The 20,923-nt window shown below is 42.8% G+C and overlaps 1 protein-coding gene across 5 annotated transcripts in view; it reads right to left on the bottom strand.

The window, feature by feature from the left end:
* Positions 1 to 266: 266 nt before the first annotated feature.
* Positions 267 to 20,923, bottom strand: part of nedd1 (NEDD1 gamma-tubulin ring complex targeting factor) — a 58,147-nt gene continuing 37,490 nt past the window's right edge. For 3 of the 5 annotated variants that reach the window (XM_086009906.1, XM_086009905.1, XM_086009907.1), the window contains 5 exons: positions 19,317 to 19,394; positions 11,793 to 11,934; positions 3,380 to 3,533; positions 3,027 to 3,093; positions 267 to 1,318 (listed from right to left, as the gene is read on the bottom strand). In XM_086009906.1, coding sequence (XP_085866032.1) covers positions 1,211 to 1,318; positions 3,027 to 3,093; positions 3,380 to 3,533; positions 11,793 to 11,934; positions 19,317 to 19,394 — 549 coding nt within the window. In that variant the 3' untranslated portion in view covers positions 267 to 1,210. Of the gene's footprint in view, positions 1,319 to 3,026; positions 3,094 to 3,379; positions 3,534 to 9,196; positions 10,714 to 11,792; positions 11,935 to 19,316; positions 19,395 to 20,923 lie in introns of those variants that run through there. The other 2 variants (XM_086009910.1, XM_086009909.1) reach the window with 2 other exon arrangements.

Here is a 20,923-nt window from a genome sequence, read left to right as displayed (position 1 = left end):
AGGAGGTTGCTGTGTGCATTACAATGTCTAGATCGCTCATTTCCTCCTCTAGTAAATTCCGAGTTACACCCCCACTTCAGCACCACCATTCAAGGGGTGGGATAAACAGAACAGGCTAGCTGAAGGAAACGGTCGGTGAGGATTTTTCCATGACACAGCAGTCTGGGTGCCACATCAAGTTTTCTTTCCTAAACACTTTGGAGAAGGTGAAGCAGCAGAAATAGCATCGTTTACTGGAGTAAAATGCATAAATATTTTTAAAGCTCTTTAACAGTGCTTTCATATATATTTATTGCTTAACACGCTTAATATAGTATATTTTCCATCAAAAATATACTGCAATTTAATTGTTAATTCAAAAATGAATTCCATACAGAAATTCTTTACAAAATAGATGTGCTAAAACAGTGTACGGTTGTTCAATATAAACAATGACTTCATTCTACACAACTGTTGAATGCCAGGTCAAGCAAGGACGGTATATCGGAATTACTGTCCGACTGTTGACTCTTCAACCTGCTTATTCCAAAAACCCACTAAATCTGAAAAAGGCACTTTAGACCATCCTTTCAGCACCGATGCAGCATTTTAAAATTGAGTTTCACTTTTCCCAGAGTCCTGAAAATACTGGTTGTACCAGAAACAGATACAAAAGATGTTGTAGGACAAAAAGCAGTTGGTACAAATCATAAAAAGTAGGATCTAGAGTAGAAAACGCCTCACTTATAAAACAGCCTTTGTTCCGAGAACTGCCCTTTCCTTGAGTAATCTTGTCACATTGTTAATTGAGGAAAAACCTGTACAGCAGAATCTGGATAAATGCATATCTAATCCAATCTTTATTCTGATTCATATACTGAATTTCAATGCTCCTTTCTCATTCATTCCCATTATGTAGAAGTCCTGATTCAAGCAATTTCTTGGAAGATTAGTTATACATTTATCAGAGTTCAGCTGTTTCGCTGATTACAGGCCTTCAATGCTTTTATTCCAACCATTTTAGTGCGATGGTATTAGCTGATTTTAGAACAACAAAGGCTGACTAATCTGAGGAACTGGCCTGTTTTATAGAACATTTAACATGTTAAATATTTTGAAACAGGTTGAAATCAGTGTCCACCATCTGTGCTTGCCTTGTTGCATGAAGTTATTGCTTCTTCTCATCAGTGTGGAACTCTTTTGCTGCAGCGAGTGTTCAGAAATGTGCTCGTTAAAAAAATGTAGCTCGCAGTCTTTTATTCTCTTCTCGTAATCTCGCGTTTTCTGCCGCCAAGTCTTCATTAATAGAGTATCTTTTAAGTAAACCATGGATTTCATTCTGAAAGGAGAATGCAATATTTCTTGAGCCAATTGGCAAGTCTACATAGGATATCTCTGTAAAAGATGTTTCAAACAAATTCAATATAAACTAAGATAAACTATATGGTTATAAAGTGAGGCACTGTTTAAGCAAGTTTGGGTCTCTGCCACCTCTAAAATTATAGGATTTGATGGTTCCCTCAGTACCATTCCTTTCATTTTTGAGGCCTCCTCTCGTCTTGCCTTCCTATTTAATTTCCTGCCAGTTTCAGTCCCCCTGGAGTTCATTTGGAGGAGGGTGAACTTTGTGCTCATTAAGATGGGATGATGGCAGTGCTGGAGTGCAGATACATCATTCAATTTTTGTCATCCAATGACAGCACCTAGCACCAACTCAGGCATAACATAGCCAGCTGCAGACTAGGGCTCCCTTTACTCAACCCCAAACTCAGAAGAGCACACTCTATTGTACCAGTCCAATGTTCCCTATTTCTCCCCACATCTCCAAGGCATTAACTCCACCACTGGCGCACCGTGGCTGCAGTGTGTACCATCTACGAGATGCGCTGCTCAACTCGCCAAGGCTTCTTCGACAGCACCTCCCAAACTTGCGACCTCTTCCACCTAGAAGGACAAGGGCAGCAGGCGCATGGGAACACCACCACCTCCAAGTCACACACTATCCTGACTTGGAAATATATCGCCATTCCTTCATCGTCGCTGGGTCAAAATCCTGGAACTCCCTCCCTAACAGCACTGTGGGAGTACTTTCACCACACGGACTGCAGCGGTTCAAGGCGGCGGCTCACCGCCACCTTCTCAAGGGCAATTAGGGATGGGCAATAAATGCTGGCCTTGCCAGTGACGCCAACATCCGTGAATACATTTAAAAAAAAGAAAGTTATCGTTTCTGGTCGATGACCTTTCATCAGAACTGGAAAAAGTTAGAGATAATAGGTTTTAAACAAGTGCAAATGCAGGGAAAGTTTTGGGGGGGGGGGGGGGGGGGGGCGGCGGAGAAAGAGAAAGGAAAGAACAAAGGGGACGGTCTGTGCTAGGATGGAAGGCAGGAGTGATTAAATGATAAAAGGGATGATGGTCCAAGGCAACAGTGGGTGGTAATAGGACAAGTAAAGAAACAAAAGACGGTTCTAGAGGAGGTGTAAATGGCAACAGGAGAACTATTACCATTACCTCGTACGATAGCAAAATACTGCAGATGCTAGAAATCCGAAATAACAACAGAAAATGCTGGAAAAACTCAGCAGGCCAGGCAACATCCGTGGAGACAAATTAGAGTCGACGTTTCGGGTCTAACCCTTTTTCAAAACTGGAAAGGAAATGAAATAGATCGAAAGGCAGGGCTGGGAAGAGAACAAAAGAAGTGAAGAGACATTAAGAGGTATTCGAAACGAGACGAGATGGTGATAGGACTAGTGGAGACAGAAGACGGCTCAGATTAGGTGTGAAATGTTCTGGCAGAACGAGAGACGCTGGAGATCACCTGCATTGCACAATGGTTTCAGGCAGTAAGCTGCGGCAATGTTTTAGACTTGCCAAGTGACAGCCCAATACAGTCATTCTTACCAACTACCGTGGTGAAATTCAAGAGACATCGGTCACTGGTGCAATTATTCCCAACTGCATCTTGTTCGAGTAAATCAACCCACTCAACATGCTATAATACTAGAACTAAAGCACAGAACAGTTCAATTATTGTAGAATACCTGTTGGATATGGAATTGTTTGATCATCTCCAGCTGCAAGTTTACGATGTCTCGATGCCACGCATCTCTGGGTTAAATAGAGAGAAACTTTAGAATTTCAGTACCATCATTTGACAAAAGCATGTAGATTGTGAAACAGTTCTAGAGCAAAACAGAAAATGAAGAGATCAAATTACAACTAGCTTCTTTATCATTTTTCATCTTAAACCACTCAATGTCAAGTCTCTAATAATAACCAAAAGTACACATTTACTTCTCGTTTCATGTAAGCAACATAGAACACAAAAACACTCAAGAAAATAGGCTTGCCTATTAAAATGGATCCAATACAAGATTTTATCAACATTCCTTACTTGTAATCCTCCAAAGTTTCTTGTATCATGGACTTAATTAACTGAATTTGAACAGATGTTAATTGCTGCCCAATGCCATCAGTTCCAAAAGCATCCACAATTTCTTCAGACAGTTTCGGAATTGCTGCTAGAGTAGGAACCACCATCTTTACACCTGTAGAATTAGCACACACACAACCACTGATGTGAACAGTTCACAATATCCTTTACAAGTGGTAGAACTTTGACTTGGTAGTGCCATATTAAAACTCCAGCAGACAGAATATAATGTGTCCTACTGGTTGATATTTTATTAACTAAAGTGCATTAAAGGCTCTGCTGCTTATTTAGTTTTTCCTTTTATACATTTCAGTTTAGCCTTTGGGTAATTTTTCAAAGTCTTGGTTGAATCTTAGTTCTTTGATGAATTAACGGAGAGGGTTGATGAGTAGTGCGGTTGATATTGTTAAAATATGGACTTTGATGACAAAGTATCACATAATAGGCTTGCTAGCAAAATTAAAGCCCATGGATTAAAGGGACAGTGGCAGCGTGGATACGGAATTGTCTAAGGGACAGAAAGCAGAGTAGTGGTGAACGGTTGTTTTTCAGACTGGAGGGAAGTGTACAGTGGTGTCCCCCCAGGGACCCTATTAGGACCACTGCTCTTTTTGATATATATTAATGACCTGGACTTGAGTATACAGGGCATCATTTCAAAGCTTGCAGATGACACAAAACTTGAAAATATTGTAAACAATGATGAGGATAGTAATAGACTTCAAGAGGACATAAGCAGACTGGTGAAATGGGTAGACACATGGCAGATGCCATTTAATGCAGAGAAGTGTGAAGTTGTAGGTATTGTCGTATACCTAACCAATAACGGAGTTCAACTCGGAAGAACAACAAACTGGTTTTTAATGTTGAATTCGATTAAATACAGCAGACAACGGAGATTGATGTTGGAGGGCTGTGGAACAAGTCTTTCCCCAGCGGGGACGCCACGAGGACTGACTAGGCAGTCCGCAGGTTTACACGATGACGTCATTGTGTTGCCCGCGCTTGGGACGGTCACGTGAATTGCGTGATGTCATCACGTTTACCCAGCACTGCAGCTGGCCGTTGCGGCCGAAGTCGCGGGAGGCCGAACCGGGCCGGCGGCCATCGCGGGAGGCCGAACCGGGCCGGCGGCCGTCGCGGGAGGCCGAGCTGGGCTGGCGGCCGTCGCGGGAGCGGAAGGCCGAGCTGGGCCGGCAGCCGTCCTTAAAGGGGCAACGCCCCGTACAGGTAAACTATATATACAAACATAGGTAAAGGGAATTATGTACAGGTAAGTAAGGGACACCCGGTGGTACCGCTACAAAGTAATACATTTTGGTAGGAAGAATGAGGAGAGGTAATATAAACTAAATGGTACAGGAACAGAGATCTGGGGGTGTATGTACACAAAACATTGAAGGGGGCAGGACAAGTTGACAGGGCTGTTAAAGCATATGAGATCCTTGGCTTTATTAATAGAGGAATAGAGTACAAAAGCAAGGAAGTTACACTAAACCTTTATAAGACACTGGTTAGGCCTCAGCTAGAGTATTGTGTTCAATTCTGGGCACCGCACTTTAGGAAGGATGTCAAGGCCTTGGAGAGGGTGCAGAGATTTACTAGAATGGTACCAGGGATGAGGGACTTCAGTTATGTGGCGAGACTGGAGAAGCTGGGGTTGTTCTCCTTAGAGGAAATTTGATAGAGGTGTTCAAAATCATGCATGGTTTTGATAAGAGCAAATAAGGAGAAATTGTTTCCAGTGCCAGAGGGGTCAGTAACCAGAGGACACAGATTTAAGGTAACTGATATAAGAACCAGAGAGACACGAGGAAACTCGTTTTATGCAGAGAGTTGTTGTGATCTGGAATGCGCTGCCTGAAAGTGTGGTGAAAGCAGATTCAATAGTAACTTTCAAAAGGAAATTGGAGAAATACTTGGAGAAGACATTTACAGGGCAATGGGGAAAGTGCAGGGGAGTGGGACTAATTGGACAGCTCTACCACAGGCACAATGGGCCGAATGGCCTCCTCCTGTGCTGTATCATTCTTTGAGTCTATGACATTGACAGTTACTGCACACAAAGTATAAAGGAGCTCAATTATCACCATTTATTTTCTACAAGCCCTCAAAATTTTTCCCACATTTATATATCAAAAATCTTACACCTCCAGTTTCTATAATTTTTTTCCATTATAAATTCCTATGTCCAAATTTATAACGGACAGCTGTAAACTGGTCACGCTACAGTAACACTCTCCCGCTAGTTGAACCGCTACAGCAACACTACTGGTGGGAAGGTGAAATTACAGCAATAAGCTTTCATTAAAAATGTGGACATAAGAAAAAAAGACTTGCACTTATATGGCACCTTTCACGATCACTGGATGTCCCAAAGCTCTTTACAGCCAATTAAGTACTTTTGGAAGTGTAGTCACTGTTGTAATGTAGGAAACACGGCAGCCGATTTGTGCACAGCAAGCTCCCATAAACAGCAATTAGATAGTTACCAGATTTTTTTTTTTTTTTTAGTGATTTTGATTGAGGGATAAATATTGGCCAGGACACCGGGGAGAACTCCCCTGCTCTTCTTTGAATAGTGCCATGGGATCTTTTACATCCACCCGAGAGCAGACGGGGCCTCAGTTTAACGTCTCATCCAAAAGACGGCACCTCCGACAGCGCAGCACTCCCTCAGCACTGCACTGGAGTGTCATCCTAAATATTTTGTGCTCAAGTCTCTGGAGTGGGACTTGAACCCACAACCTTCTGACTCAGAGGCAAGGGTGCTGCCCACTGAGCCACAGCTGACACAGGAATTTATAATGGAAATATAAAAATGAGGACAAGAATTTTATTTGACATTCAGACACGACAGATTTTACCAGAAAGAAAGTAGCTGTTCATGCAACCTTTCTAGCAAGCTCAACTCAAGAACGAAGGGCCGTCAATAAAACCAGCACGTCAAGTGCATATTTCATATCTCTCGCTCTGTCATGCTTGACTTTGTGTCGCATTTCAAAGAAAAGTCCTGGAACATACAATACCAGAGCCAGAAGATGTATGACCTTAAAATGGGGACTGAATTACATGTGCACGTCCTAGTCCAATTACTCCCAACACTACTGCACCTGAACACTACACATCGTCTTCACTCATCTGCAGTGAGTTAAACCAGCATACAGGAAACTTTGGTTTATCCGGAGGTTGTATGGCCGGAAACCTCGCTCTAACGGCAGAAATCAGCAGCCGTTTTGGTTAGGTTTTTTTTCTTCTCCTAGCATTCTTTTAACAGGCAGGCTCTGGAAAGCGTCTTTGTAGCTTAGCAACAGCTTCAGAGACGCTTCCAAGGTACGGGCCGAGTGTTTACAAGCTGTTGCTGAGCAACAGTGTTTGTTGTCAAATATGGAGATTTTCATCTCCATATGCTCCGTTAACTTTGCATGTCCGGCAGTTTTGATATATCGGCAACACGCCGGTCCCGTCGGTGCCGGATATCAGAACTTTTCCTGTATATTTAAAATCCCGCCTTTGTGAACAACAGTGCACACTAATACTGCTATGTCTGCGACATTGGTGCAGTATCATGGATATTCCCAACTAGACTTCCACATACAAATACTTTTATTTTTGGTTTTCTGTTTATAAATTTCTAAAATACTGCTTATGGTAAATTTCTGTAAGAGGGTGCACAGTTTTACACCATTACACATCGTGCCCCTTTAAGGCTACAAAGTCAAACTGGTATTAATTAAACACTGGATTCAAACAGAGGTCAATGAGGAGGCAGCTGCAGTTAAGTAAAGACTGGTTGAGCTCACACAGATACCAATTAAGAGACTGCAGACTTCTTTTCTGCCTCTGGTATTGCATGTTCCAGGACTTTTCTTTGAAATGCGACACAAAGTCAAGCATGACAGAGCAAGAGATATGAAATATGCACTTGACGTGCTGGTTTTATTGACGGCCCTTCGTTCTTGAGTTGAGCTTGCTAGAAAGGTTGCATGAACAGCTACTTTCTTTCTGGTGAAATCTGTTGTGTCTGAATGTCAAATAAAATTCATCAGAGTTAGAAAACTACAGTGTCTCGCTGGATTCTGGACCTTTTGTATCCTGAACTAGAGAGGGGGAAATCCCTAGTTTCTTAATGATTAATGCTAAATTATTGAATTCCTCATTGGAAGGATATAGCACTCCTTAATACAGAGTAATGAAACCATTGGTGTGTTGTACCTTCCTTCCATTTAATTTGAAATTGCAGCACACATACACACATCTTCAACAATATCAAATTCAAATTCAAATTCAAATGCTTTATTGGCATGAAAGTTTACAGAGAACCATATTGCCAAAGCTTACATAGCAAAAAGGTACATTTTCAAACATTTTGTAGGTGTCAATCGATTTGACATTTGTTGGGTACATACAATATTACTTTTAAACAATATTAATTTTAAACAGTCTTTGTACTTCATTTGGTACGTTCAATATTAATTTTAAACAGTCCTCAGGTTGTGACATGTTGTTACATATTTGGCCCCAAGGTATGGTCTGTCTCCTTCTCCTAGGACTAATCTCAATTTTGACAGGTCATCCAATTCCTTGAAATCTGGGGTTGTTTGGCTTAGCTTGTTGAATAATATGTTTCTTGATGTGTTGAATTTTTCGCATTTTAGGAGGAAATGCATTTCTGTTTCAACCTCGCCGGCCAGACATTGATCGCATATTCTATTCTCTCTAGGCTGCCAGGATTTCTTGTATCTGCCTTTTTCAATTTCCAGTTGGTGGTCGCTTAGTCTGTACCTGGTGAGGGTCTGTCTCTGTTTTGTGTCTCTGATGGTCGTGAGGTAGTCTGCCAGTTTATATTCTCTTTTTAGGGCCCGGTAACATTCTAATCTGCTTTGGCTTTCGGTTATTTTGTTCCAATGTTCCAGGTAGGTTTCTTTGCATTGTTTAATGATTTGGTTCACTCGGATTGGTGTTTGGACGGCTGTGTTGGTCTGGGGTTGGTCAGGGTCCAGCTGAGTACTTAGTTTCAGTAGCAGCTGACTCAGGGGACTCTTTTCTGGGTTTAGCTCTTGGGTCTGAAATGCTTTGAAATGAAGGGTGTCTGGGGAGCTAGATTTGAGGTGATTTAGGAAGTTTAGTGCTCGTTTTTGGATGTTTATTATCAGTGAGTATCTGCCTAGTTCGGCTCTGCATGCATTTGTTGGCGTTTTTCTTTGGATGCGAAGGATGCTTCGGCAGAATTCTGCATGTAGGGCTTCTATTGTGTGTTTTTCCCATTTGGTGTAGCTTTGGTGATTTAGCGGGCCCCATACTTCACTACCACTGTAGTGCAATGGGCAGGATTATGCTGTCAAATATTTTGAGCCAGATTTTGATTGGGATTTGGATGTTGTAGAATTTTCTTTTTATTGCATATAGGGCTCTTCGGGCTTTTTCTTTTAGTGCATTCACTGCTATGTTGAAGCTCCCTGATGCTGTAATAGTTAGACCAAGGTAGGTGTAGCTCATAGTGTGTCCTATAGTGGTATCACTGAGGGTAAACTGGTATTTGTTTTCCTGACATCTGGGCCTTTTTTGAAAAATCATGATGTTGGTTTTTTTTTAGATTTACTGTTAGAGCCCAATTTTGGCAGTATTTGTCGAGTAGGTCTAGTTGTTGCTGTAATCCCTGTTCTGTGGGAGACAGCAGAACCAGGTCGTCCGCATAGAACAGGGATTTCACTTCTCCATCCAGGAGACGGAGACCTGGTGACTCGCTTTGCTCCAGCATGTCTGCTAATTCATTTATGTATATGTTGAACAGGGTCGGGCTCAAATTGCAGCCCTGCCGGACGCCTCTTCTCTGGGTGAAGAAATCGGTGCGTTTGTCTCCAATTTTGACCCCGCATTTGTTTTTCAGATACATTGATTTAATAAGGTCATAGACTTATCTTTGGGCTGGTCTCGCACTGTACATCGTGCTCGTTCTCATTTCAATTTCTTTACCCTTCCCATCATGTGACAGTGAAGTTTCCTTCCTGTTTGGCACCTCTCTTCAGTAATACTTCAGAATCTAGGAACACAGCTTAGAACATAGGGAGAGGAGTAGGCCATTCAGCTCCTCGAGCCTGTTCCACCATTCAATGAGATCATGGTTGATCTGCGACCTAATTCCAAATACCCGCCTTTGCCCCATATTCCTTAATACCTTTGGTTACTAAAAATCTATCAATCTCAGATTTAAAATTAACAATTGACCTAGCATTAATTGCCATTTGTGGAATAAAGTTCCAAACTTCTACCACTCTGTGTAGAAGTGTTTCCTAACTTCACTCCCGAAATGTCTGGCTCTATTTTTTAAGATTGTGCCCCCTAGTCAGACTCCCCAGCCAGTGGAAACAGTTTCTCTCTATCTACCCTCAGTTCCCCAAAATATCTTAACTTTGAGCAAATCACCCTTCAACCTTCGAAATTCCAGGGAATACCTTAATTTGCATAATCTCTCTTCGTAATATAACACTTGCTGAGTCCAGGTATCATTCCGGTAAACCTACGCTGCACTCCCTCCAAGGCCAATATATCCTTCCTAAGGTGTGGTGCCCAGAACTGCTCACAGTGCTCCAGGTGTGGGCTAACCAGGGCTTTGTACAGCTGCAGCATAACTTCTACCCCTTGTATTCTAGTCCTCTAGATATAAAGGCCAGCATTCCATTAGCCTTTGATTATTTTCTGTACCTGTCCATGACATTTCAATGATCTATGTACATGGACTCCCAAGTCTCCTTGGACCTCCACTGTTTCTGGCTGGGTGTCTTTAGCATACATTGTTCCCCATGTCTGCAGGTGATGTTGCCAAGGGGCGGCATGTAGAGGAGGAAGGGGAGGGGGGGCCAAGGATAAATCTTTGGGGAGCTCCAGAGGTGACAGTGTAGGGTCAACAAAGGAAGCCATTGCTGGAGATAATCTGGCTATGATTAGCTATGCAAGAGTAGAACCAAGCAAAAGCAATCCCAATGAGCTGGAGAACAGACGAGAGGCTTTGGAGTAGGATGGTTTGGTTGACCATGTCTGTGGTAAACCACTGTTAACCCTGTACATGTCTGTGTGGTAAACCACTGTTAACTCTGTACAAGTCCGGGCATGTCTCCGCCCCTGGCTCCACCCCTAAGCCCAGGTATAAAGGTGACTCACCACCCTTCCCCCGGGAGCTCTTAGGATGGATCCACTAGCAGAGGCATGCTCCAGTTCTTAGTCAATAAAAGCCTACTTCATATAAGTTCAACTCGTAGTCTTTGGTGTTGTTGATAGTGCATCAATGTCAAAAGCTGCAGGGGTCACAGAAGAATGATGAACCACAGTCACATTCACAGAGGATATAATTTGTGACTGATTAGGGCCGTTTCAGTGCTGTGGCAGGGGCAGAAATCTGATTGGAAAGATTCAAACGGAGTTGCAGGAAAGATTGGCATGGATTTGGGTGCTACAACACATTCAAGGACTTAAGGGGAAAGGGAGGTTGGAGCTGGGGTGGAAAATCGCAAGGGTTGAGGGTGGGCTTTTTGAGGAGGGGGGTGATGAGAGTTTTGAAAGGAAGGGGAACAGTAGCAGAGGAGGAAGAATGGGGGGGGGGCAGGGTCAGGAAGAGAAGTTGTGTGGGAATGGGGTCAAGAGAGCAGGAGGTACATCTCATGGATGAGATGAGCTCAGAGAGATGATCGGCTATATATATATTATATACATATATATATATAATATATATATATTATATATATAAAGAGCAGGGGAGTGGGACTAATTGGATAGCTCTTTAAAAGACGCTATTGGCTCAAATGGTTTCCTTCTGTGCTGTACAATTCTATATACAACAAGGAAACCGTGAAAGGTTGTAGCACGAATGCCACTTCCATCGACATTGAAACCTTTAAACAAGTCTCAGGTTGCTGAGCTGATTGCACAGGGATAGTTTTGTCAACAGCTGAAGACCAGCAGTGAAAGCCACTAGTGGCTGCTGTGTGGATTAAGTTGCAAGTTTGGTCGACTGTGATATGGACTAAGGCATGATTTTGAAACGCAAGTTATATATTAATAGACATGAAGGGAGCTGCACAAAACTCATTTGAAGTTTTTAAGCAGGTCGATGGGCCACAGTTTAAGAGAACAAAACACACAAACAGGCCTTATTTAAAAGTGTATAGCACTTAAAATCTTCTAGTTTAAAAAATATTGTACTCTTCTTAAAAAATCAATTTAGCTCTCTTCCATTCTCGGTGGTATTCCTTTATACTTTGAGCCTGTTAAATTCATAGAATACACAACACAGAAACAGGCCATTCGGCCCAACCAGTCATGTCTTTCAGAACAGGTACAATTACAAATCAATAACGCTTACTGCGAGAATACTCACCCAGTGTAGTGGTATCATACTCCGAGGATTCGAGCAGAATCTGAAATTCTCTTTCTTTTCTTTCACATACATCAGGGGTTTTCACCATAGAAGATGTTAGAGGCATCCCCAAGGTTCCACACTCAGTAATGGAAGAGTTTAACTTTGTAAACAAATTGAAACCATTAACAAATTAACATCTTAAAAGAGAAACATTGAATGCCTTTCAGGGTTGCAAAACAGTCTGTTTTAGTTACTTTACAAGCTGCAGAAATAGGGCTTTAAACTAAATAGTGGGGTGGGGGGGAGGGTTCAGGTGAGGGAAAACTTAGAAAGTTAAAGAGAAAGGACAAGGCAAGGGTGCAGGGTAGATAGGGGTAATGATAACCAGAGTGCGACAGGAAGGGACAGAGCGTACAAACATAAGAGTGCACCAGCAAATAGGATCAGAGTAGGGAAAAATGGTAAAAAGACAAAATTAAAAAAGGTTCTTTATCTGAATGCACACAGCATTCGTAACAAGATAGATGAATTGACGGCACAAATAGAAATAAATGGATATGATCGGATAGCCATTAGAGACGTGGTTGCAAGGTGTCCAAGGCTGGGAACTGAATATTATGGGGTATTGACATTTCGGAAGGATAGGCAGAAAGGAAAAGGAGGTGCGGTAGCTCTGTTAATAAAGGATGAGATCACTGCAGTGGTGAGGAATGATCTTGGCTTGGAAGATCAAGATGTAGAATCGGTTTGGGTGGAAATAAGAAATAATAAGGGGAAGATCACTGGTGGGGGTAGTCTACAGGCTCCCTAACAATAGCTACACTGTAGGACAGAGTATAAATCAAGAAATAATGGGGGCTTGTAAAAAAGGTACTGCAATAATCGTGGGCAATTTTAATCTTCACATAGCTTGGACAAATCAAAATGGCAAAGGTAGCCTTGAGGACAAGTTCATAGAATGCATTCAGGACAGTTTCTTAGAACAATACATTGTGGAACCAACCAGGAAGCAGGCTATTTTAGATCTGGTAATGTGTAATGAGACAGGATTAATTAATGATCTCACAGTAAAGGATCCACTAGGAAAGAGTGATCATAACATGATAGAATTCAGTTGAGGATAAGAAACTTGGGTCTGAAACTCGTGTCTTAAACTTAAATAAAGGCAATTACAAGGGTATGAAGACAGAGTTGACTAAAGTGGACTGGGAAAATAGATTAAAATGTAAGACGGTAGCTAAGCAGTGGCAGACTTTTAAGGAGATATTTCATAAATCTCAACAAAGATATATTCCAGTGAGAAAGAAAGATGCTACGAGAAGGATGAACCATCCGTGGCTTACTAAGGAAGTTAAGGAGGGTATCAAATTGAAAGAAAAGGCATACAATGTTGCAAAGGATGACTAAACAAAGGGAGAAAATAGATTATGAAAGTAAACTAGCAAGAAATATAAAAACAGACAGCAAGAGCTTCTACAAGTATATAAAAAGAGAGTAACTGAAGTAAATGTTGGTCTCTTAGAGGATGAGACTGGGGAATTAATAATGGGAAACAAGGAAATGGCAGAGACTTTGAACAAATAGTTTGTATCTGTCTTCACTGTAGAAGACACTAAAAGCATCGCAATAATAGTGGAAAATCAAGGGGCAAAAGGGAGGGAGGAACTTAAAACAATCACTATCACTAGAGAAAAAGTACTAGGCAAACTAATAGCACTAAAGGCTGACAAGAACTGGTGGCCTGCATCCTAGGGTCTTAAAAGTGGCTGCAGAGATAGTGGATGCATTGGTTGTAATCTTCCAAAATTCCCTACTCTGGAAAGGTCCCAGCAGTTGGGAAAACCGCATATTTAACGCCCATATTCAAGAAAGGAGGGAGACAGAAAGCAGGAAAATATAGGCCAGTTAGCCTATCAGTAATCGGGAAAATGCTGGAATCCATTATTAAGGAATTAGTAGCAGGACATTTCGAAAACCATAATAAAACCATGTTGACTCTGCTTGATTGTATGAAAGGGAAATCATGTTTGACAAATTTATTAGAGCTCTTTGAGGATGTAATGAGCAGGGTGGATAAAGGGGAACCAGTAGATGTAGTGTATTTAGATTTCCAAAAGGCATTTGATAAGGTGCCACTTAAAATGTTACTGCACAAGATAAGAGCTCATGGTGTTGGGGTAATATATTAGCATGGATAAATCGTCTTCTTAGGCAGTCCCTCGGAACCGAGGATGACTTGCTTCCACATTAAAAATGAGTTCGCAGGTGACTGATGAGTCCAATGCGGGATCTACAGTCTCCGTCACAGGTGGGGCAGACGGTGGTTGAAGGGGCGGGTGGGTGGAGTGCTTGGGTTGACGTGCGCTCCTTGCGCTTGGCTTCCGCTTGCTCCCGGCGAAGACTCTAGGTGTTCAGCGCCTTTCCGGATGCTTCTCCTCCACTTTGTGCGGTCTTGGGCCAGGGATTCCCAGGTGTCGGTGGGGATGTTACACTTTTTCCAAGGAGGCTTTGAGGGTGTCCTTGAAGCGTTTCCTCTGCCCACCTGGGGCTCTCTTGCCGTGCCAGAGCTCCAAGTAGAGCGCTTGTTTTGGGAGTCTCGTATCGGGCATGCGGACAATGTGACCCGTCCATCGGAGCTGATTGAGCGTGGTCAAAGCTTCGATGCTGGGGATGTTGGCCTGAGCAAGAACACCAACGTTGGTGCGCCTATCCTGCCAATGGATTTGCAGGATCTTGCGGAGGCAGTGTTGGTGGTACCTCTCCAGTGCTTTGAGGTGCCTGCTGTACATGGTCCATGTCTCTGAGGCATACAGCAGGGCAGGTATCACTGCTGCTCTGCAGACCATGAGCTTAATGCCGGGTTTGAGGTCCTGGTCTTCAAACACTCTCTTCCTCAGGCGACCGAAGGCTGCACTGGCACACTGAAGGCGGTGTTAGAAAGCATGGATAGAGGACTGGCTAACTAACAGAAAAGAGAGTCGGGATAAGTGGGTCATTTTCAGTTTGGCAAACTGTAACTAGTGGGGTGCCACAGGGATCAATGCTGGGGCCTCAACTATTTACAATCTATATTAATGACTTGGATGAAGGGACTGAGTGTACTGTATCTAAATCTGCTGACGATACAGATAGGTGGGAAAGCAAGTTGTGAGGAGGACACAAAGGGTTCGATTTTGCCAGCATTCAGGGGTCGGGGTTGGGAGGCGGGACTGCTGGCAAAATCAAAAAGATTGGCAGCCGGTCCCGAACCCGCCTCCAATCAATCTTCCCGGGAGGCGGGTCCCTGACTTGCACAGGGCCCCGACTCCTTGCAGCGGGAAGAGAATTATAGCCACTTAACTGCTTGTTAACAAGCAGTTAAGAGGCTTTTTCCAATTTTGCCAGGTCGACTGCAGGCTTCCCGATGTCCGGACTCCATGCCAGGTAAATGTGGCGTGTTGCGAGTCTACTGTAATGTTTCTTCATTGATGACAGCTGCAGAAGTGGTGTGAAGGATCCAATGGTACACTGGTGAGTTTTGGAGGTAAGAAAATGCTGGGAAAATCATTTTTAATGTTTTTAGACTTTTCTGTAGGTAATAAGGTTTGAATTGTTTGTGTAGTCCCAGCTCATTGGGAGAATCTCTCTCACCAGTGACAGATTGCTTCTGTAACCTCACCTGCAGCTGCCATCTGTTTTATCCTAAGAAGAGGCGCACTGGTGAGCCTGGGTGCAAGGGTTCACCCTTGTACAGTGAGCGTCAGTGTTTGCAGCACCTCAATGCTGTCAAACACTGAAAAATCATGTCAAACAAAAATGAGCGTGTCCCCTTTAAGAAAACCAGCAGATGACGCGTCATCAACTGACGTCATTTGACACCGGCTTTCTCTTAATTGGCCGGCAAGCCCGCAGGGCAGGCTTAACATGGCCAACTGACGCAAAATAGCATCTCTGCGTCGTTGGGGCGAGATCGGAACCTGCAAGTCAGATGACCCGCTCCCAACTCGCCTCTTCAGGTAAGATGGCGGCAAAGAGTCTGCAAAGGGATATAGATAGGTTAAGTGAGTGGGCAAAAATTTGGCAGATGGGAGTATAATGTGGGAAAATGTGAGGTTATCCACTTTGGTAGGAAGAATAGAAAAGCAAAATATTATTTAAATGAAGAGACACTACAGAATGCTGTGTTACAGAGGGATCTAAGTGTCCTCATACATGAAACACAAAGTTACCATGCAGGTACAGCAAGTAATTAGGAAGGCAAATGGAATGTTGGCCTTTATTGCTGGGGGGGGGGGGGGGGGGGGGGGGGGGTGGGAGTATAAAAGTAGGGGAAGTCTTGCTACAACTGTACAGGGCGTTAGTGCTCTAGGTGTGGTCTCACCGTGTACATTTCTGGTCTCCTTAGTTAAGGAGGGATATACGTGCATTGGAGGCAGTTCAGAGAAGGTTCACGAGGTTGATTCCTGGGATCTGGGGATTGTCTTATGAGGAAAGGTTGAGCGGGTTGGGCCTATACTCATTGGAGTTTAGATGAGAGGTGATCTTATTGAAACATACAAGGTTCCAAGAGGGCTTGACAGGGTAGATGCTGAAAGGATGTTTCCCCTTGAGGGGGAATCTAGAACTAGGGGGCACAGTTTCAGAATAAGGGGTCGCCCATTTAAGATGGCGATGAGGAGGAATTTCTTCTCTCAGAGGGTCGTGAATCTTTGGAATTCTCTACCCGAGAGCGCTGTGGAGGCAGAGTCAGTGAATATATTCTAGGCTGAGGTAGACAGATTTTTGAACTACAGGTGAGTCAAGGGTTATGGGGAACAGGCGGAAAAGTGGAGTTGAGGCCAAGATCAGATCAGCCTTGATCTTATTGAATGGCGGAGCAGGCTCGAGGGGCCGAATGGCCTACTCCTGCACCCATTTCTTATGTTCTTATGTTAGCCAACTCTATTGAGATTATGAACAAAACTATACATCTTGAATATTGAACACATCTGGTCCAATGTTCCCTCGAATTTTTTTTTTTGGGGGGGGGGGGGGGCGGCCCCTTTAACGGGCTGTGAGGCCCATTCAAATTTCTGCGCATGCACGATTTTTCCATTTAAAAAAGTCAGTGAGCCAGCTGCACGGGACCGCCAGACGGCTGCAGCTTAACGGGAACATGATCTGGACATGTATGGGTTTAAGATCAGCACCTCTTTCAGTCACAACAACATTTAAAAAAACTATCAAATCCAGCAAAGGATGGGAAATTATTTCAAGCTAAATATAGGCCCAGAAATTCGGGTCGGGGGGCTTCCCGTGGGTGAAAGCCTCCGACCTGCACTTACTTAGCGCGCCAGCCGTTGTGCTGTGGGCCCGCGTGGGATTCTGATCCTGGGCCTCCTCTAACTGCCGGCGCGCAGAGCTTGCGTATCCCAGGGGCGCAGTTAGTTCGAAGCGTCCCCTGGGAGCACATGGGCCATGGAGAGCCAATGGTAGCAGGGAAATGCCCATTCATAAAATTGACAAGAGCTGTCAAAACTATAAATACTATAAGCCCCAAAACATAACTAAAACTTCTAATAAATGTTTTAAAACATCACATTTTTAAAATAACTATAAATTACATAAAATAACTATTTTAAACAATAATTTAAATTTTTGAAAAATTACATTTTCTAACAGGGCTAAAAATAAACTTACCTTTCTTTAAAGTATTTAAAAATAATAAACCTGCGGAAAAAATGTTTTTATTTTGATTAATTCACCACTTACCTTGTTAAAAGCAGGCCTTGCGCCTGCTTTTACATGTGTAACTGCTGGAGACTTACCCTCAGAGAAACCTGGAAAAAAAAACGCAAGTTCCAGGCGTACGCACTGCCTCTCCGGCGTACGCGTTCGACCTCTGAACCCTTTCCTTCCAAGGGAACGGAAGTTCCGGTTTCCCGTGCATGCACGAAACCGGCACTTTCGTTGGGCCTAAGGGTGAGTACCCAGCGCGTACTCACCCGTGGAGTCCCGAATTTCTGGGGTTTACAGCAAATAGAATCACAATAGAAATAGGAACATAGGAACAGGAGGAGGCCATTCAGCCCCTCGAGCCTGTTCTGCTGTTCAATGAGATCATGACTGATCTGTATTTTAACTTATTTTTTGTACCCGACTACATTCTTTTAGTGATCTGTGTATATTGACCCCTAACTCTCTTTGGATCGCCACTGTTCCTAGCTTTTCACCATTTAAACAATACTCGAATCTATCCTTCTTTGGTCCAAAATGGATGACCTCACACTTACTGTGTTGAAATCCATCTGCCACAGTTTTGCTCACTCACTTAATCGATCAACGTCTCGTTGTGATTTTATGCACCCATCTGCACCACTTACTATACCACCAAACTCTGTCATCGGCAAACTTGTGATATATGGCCCTCTATTGTGTTATCTAAGTCATTAATAAATATAGTGAATAGTTGAGGCCCCAGCACAGATCCTCGTGGGACACCATGAGTCACTTCCTTTCAATTAGAGTACACACTAATTATTCCTATTCTGTGTTTTCTACTGCCTAACCAATCTCCGAACCAGGTCAATAATTTGCCTTCAATTCCACGGGCTTTAATTTTAGCTAACAGTCTCAACCTTCTCGAATGCCTTCCGGTAGCCCAAATAAACTACATCCATAGACATTCCCATTTCTACTACTTTAGTCACTTTCTCAAAAACTTCAATCAGGTTTGTCAGACATGACCTACCCTTTACAAATCCATGTTGGCTCTCTCCACTCAGCTCAAATTTCTCCAAGTGCTCAGTCACTCTGTCCTTAACTATAGATTCCAATAACTTACCCACAACAGATGTTAGACTAACAGGTCTAGAATTTCCTGGTTTCTCTCCCTCACCTTTCTTAAATAATGGAGTTATATCTGCAATTTTCCAATCTAAAAGGGACAATTCCTGAATCGCGTGCGCTTTGGAAGATTATGGCTAAAGCATCTGCAACTTCCTCACCGACTTCCTTTAAAACCCTGGGGTGAAAACCATTAGGTCCTGGGGATGTCAGTCTTTAATGCCACTCATTTTTCTAATACGGCTCTCTTGCTTACGTTAACTTTAGTGGGTTCCAGTCCTTGATTCATTATTAATTTCCCTGGAATATCTGGTGTATTATCCTCTTTGATATTAAGTATCCCTATAAGTGAATTCATGCATTCTAAATTGTAATGAGAGATCATTAAACTTGTTTTTTTTTTACTAACTTCCATCATAATTTTTCCAGTTGGTAGATCAATGAAAAATAATTGTCTTAATTTTTCCATTAAAAAAATCTTGTCTTCATGAAAGAATTTTTTGCTGGAAGTTTTGCAAGGAGAAATCTTGACTTGGTGAGCTCAACGCGGTTGTCAGGTGCATGACTGAGTACAGCAGTGTAGTGGTTATGTACAGTATTGCAGTACTAAAAATGCTGCATTTCAAAAGTTCCTACTTTGATTCCCTTGAATACAAAAGATTTATACAACTTGCAGATCTGCAAAATTCGACTTTGAAAGCATCCATTGTTGTTCTACACAGCTTGACCAACACCTACCTGATCCAACCTCACATTTTCCAACTGACCATTGTGCGTAATCATTTTGGATTTCTGGGTCCCTACGACATCATTTCCCTGTTGAGAATTTGGGATACATGCAAGATTTTTTGTGTAAATATTCTACCATTACATTCACATTTAAGAAAATCAAGGCCCAGGAGAGGCTAAGAGAAAACTTAAAACGGCAATGAACAATCTTTGATAATATTACTGGCCTAATCTTAATAGAAAAAATTGGTCACAGCAAACTTGATGCACGTAAAGCACAACATGTTGCGATCAAAGTAACAGCAAACAACTGAAAAACTATCGTGAAAGGAGTCAATGGCACACCACATTGAATACTCTATGCCAGAGTGGTAACATGTAGGTTTAAGCTGACAATTCTCCACATGGCAAGACCCTTATCGCAATCACACCAAATATGCATTGAGGCAGGTACTTCCCAGATTAATGAAAACACTGACTCCCAAGGCCTCTGTCACTCTGTGTAATGTGCAGGTACCAAAAGGTAATTGCAAAGGCTTGAGAGCTTAACGGCATAGCAACCAAAATAAGGAGGGAGAAAATGTAAAATGGCCTTGTGCAAAAACAGTCTGCCACCATAGATAAGGAAAATATCTTCGCAGTAAACCAACAGGGACGAGGCTGGTAACTGCTCAGATCACGTCATTATCCTTATAATTCTGTTTCCCCTGCATCACTCTTGTGTTCCCCAAAAGCTGATCAGTTTTTCCATTTCTGTCAAAATCAGTTAAACATTCCAAATACATGAAACACAAGTACTTCCCCGCCCCGCTCCGCCATTTGCAAATTTTCTCCATTCTTGAAGATGTTACTCTTTCTACAGTTCCATAGCACAGATAACACTCCATCACGCCGGGCAGTAGGTACATCCCAGTCTTGACCGTGAGCATCTTCAGGCTATTCAACCACAGGGGCCATCACAGCCAAACCACACACTTTTCCACTGGGGGGGTCCTTGGATAGTGATCAGCAGCAGAAACCATTACTGATTCTTGCCTCTCAAACCCAGATGCTCTGCCGCTAACTGTAGTGTGCCTCGTTGAGATTAGCTAACTCAGCACAGACCAAGGACCAAGTTTGGGACCTTCCTTGTCTATATGCTTCAGCTATTCACTGTGTAAACTGGTAAGCTATTAATTTAGGAACAGGAGGAGGCCATTCAGCCCCTTGAGCCTGCTCCACCATTCAATTAGATCATGGCTGATATGTACCTCGGCTCCATTTACCCGCCTTTGTTCCATATCCCTCAATACCCTTACATAACAAAAATTTAATCGATCTCAGTCTTGAAAATTTCAACTGACTCAGCATCTGCAGCTTTCGGAGCGAGTGTTCCAGATTTCCACTACCCTTTATGTGGAAAAAAAGTGTTTCCTTATTTCACCCCAATAGTCTAGCTCTAATTTTAAGATTATGTCCTCTTGTTCTGGACTCCCCCCGCCAGAGGAAATAGTTTCTCTGTATCTACCCTATCGAATCCCTTAAACATTTTAAACACCTCGATTAGATTCCTGGTTAATCTTCCAAACTCAAGTTAATACAAGCCAAGTTTATGCAACCTGTCCTCATAAATTAAA

Source organism: Somniosus microcephalus, chromosome 17, assembly GCF_052327205.1.
Source record: "Somniosus microcephalus isolate GS21.2 chromosome 17, FLI_Smic_1.0, whole genome shotgun sequence".
Classification (NCBI taxonomy): domain Eukaryota; kingdom Metazoa; phylum Chordata; class Chondrichthyes; order Squaliformes; family Somniosidae; genus Somniosus; species Somniosus microcephalus.
This window is presented reverse-complemented; position numbering and strand designations above follow the sequence as displayed.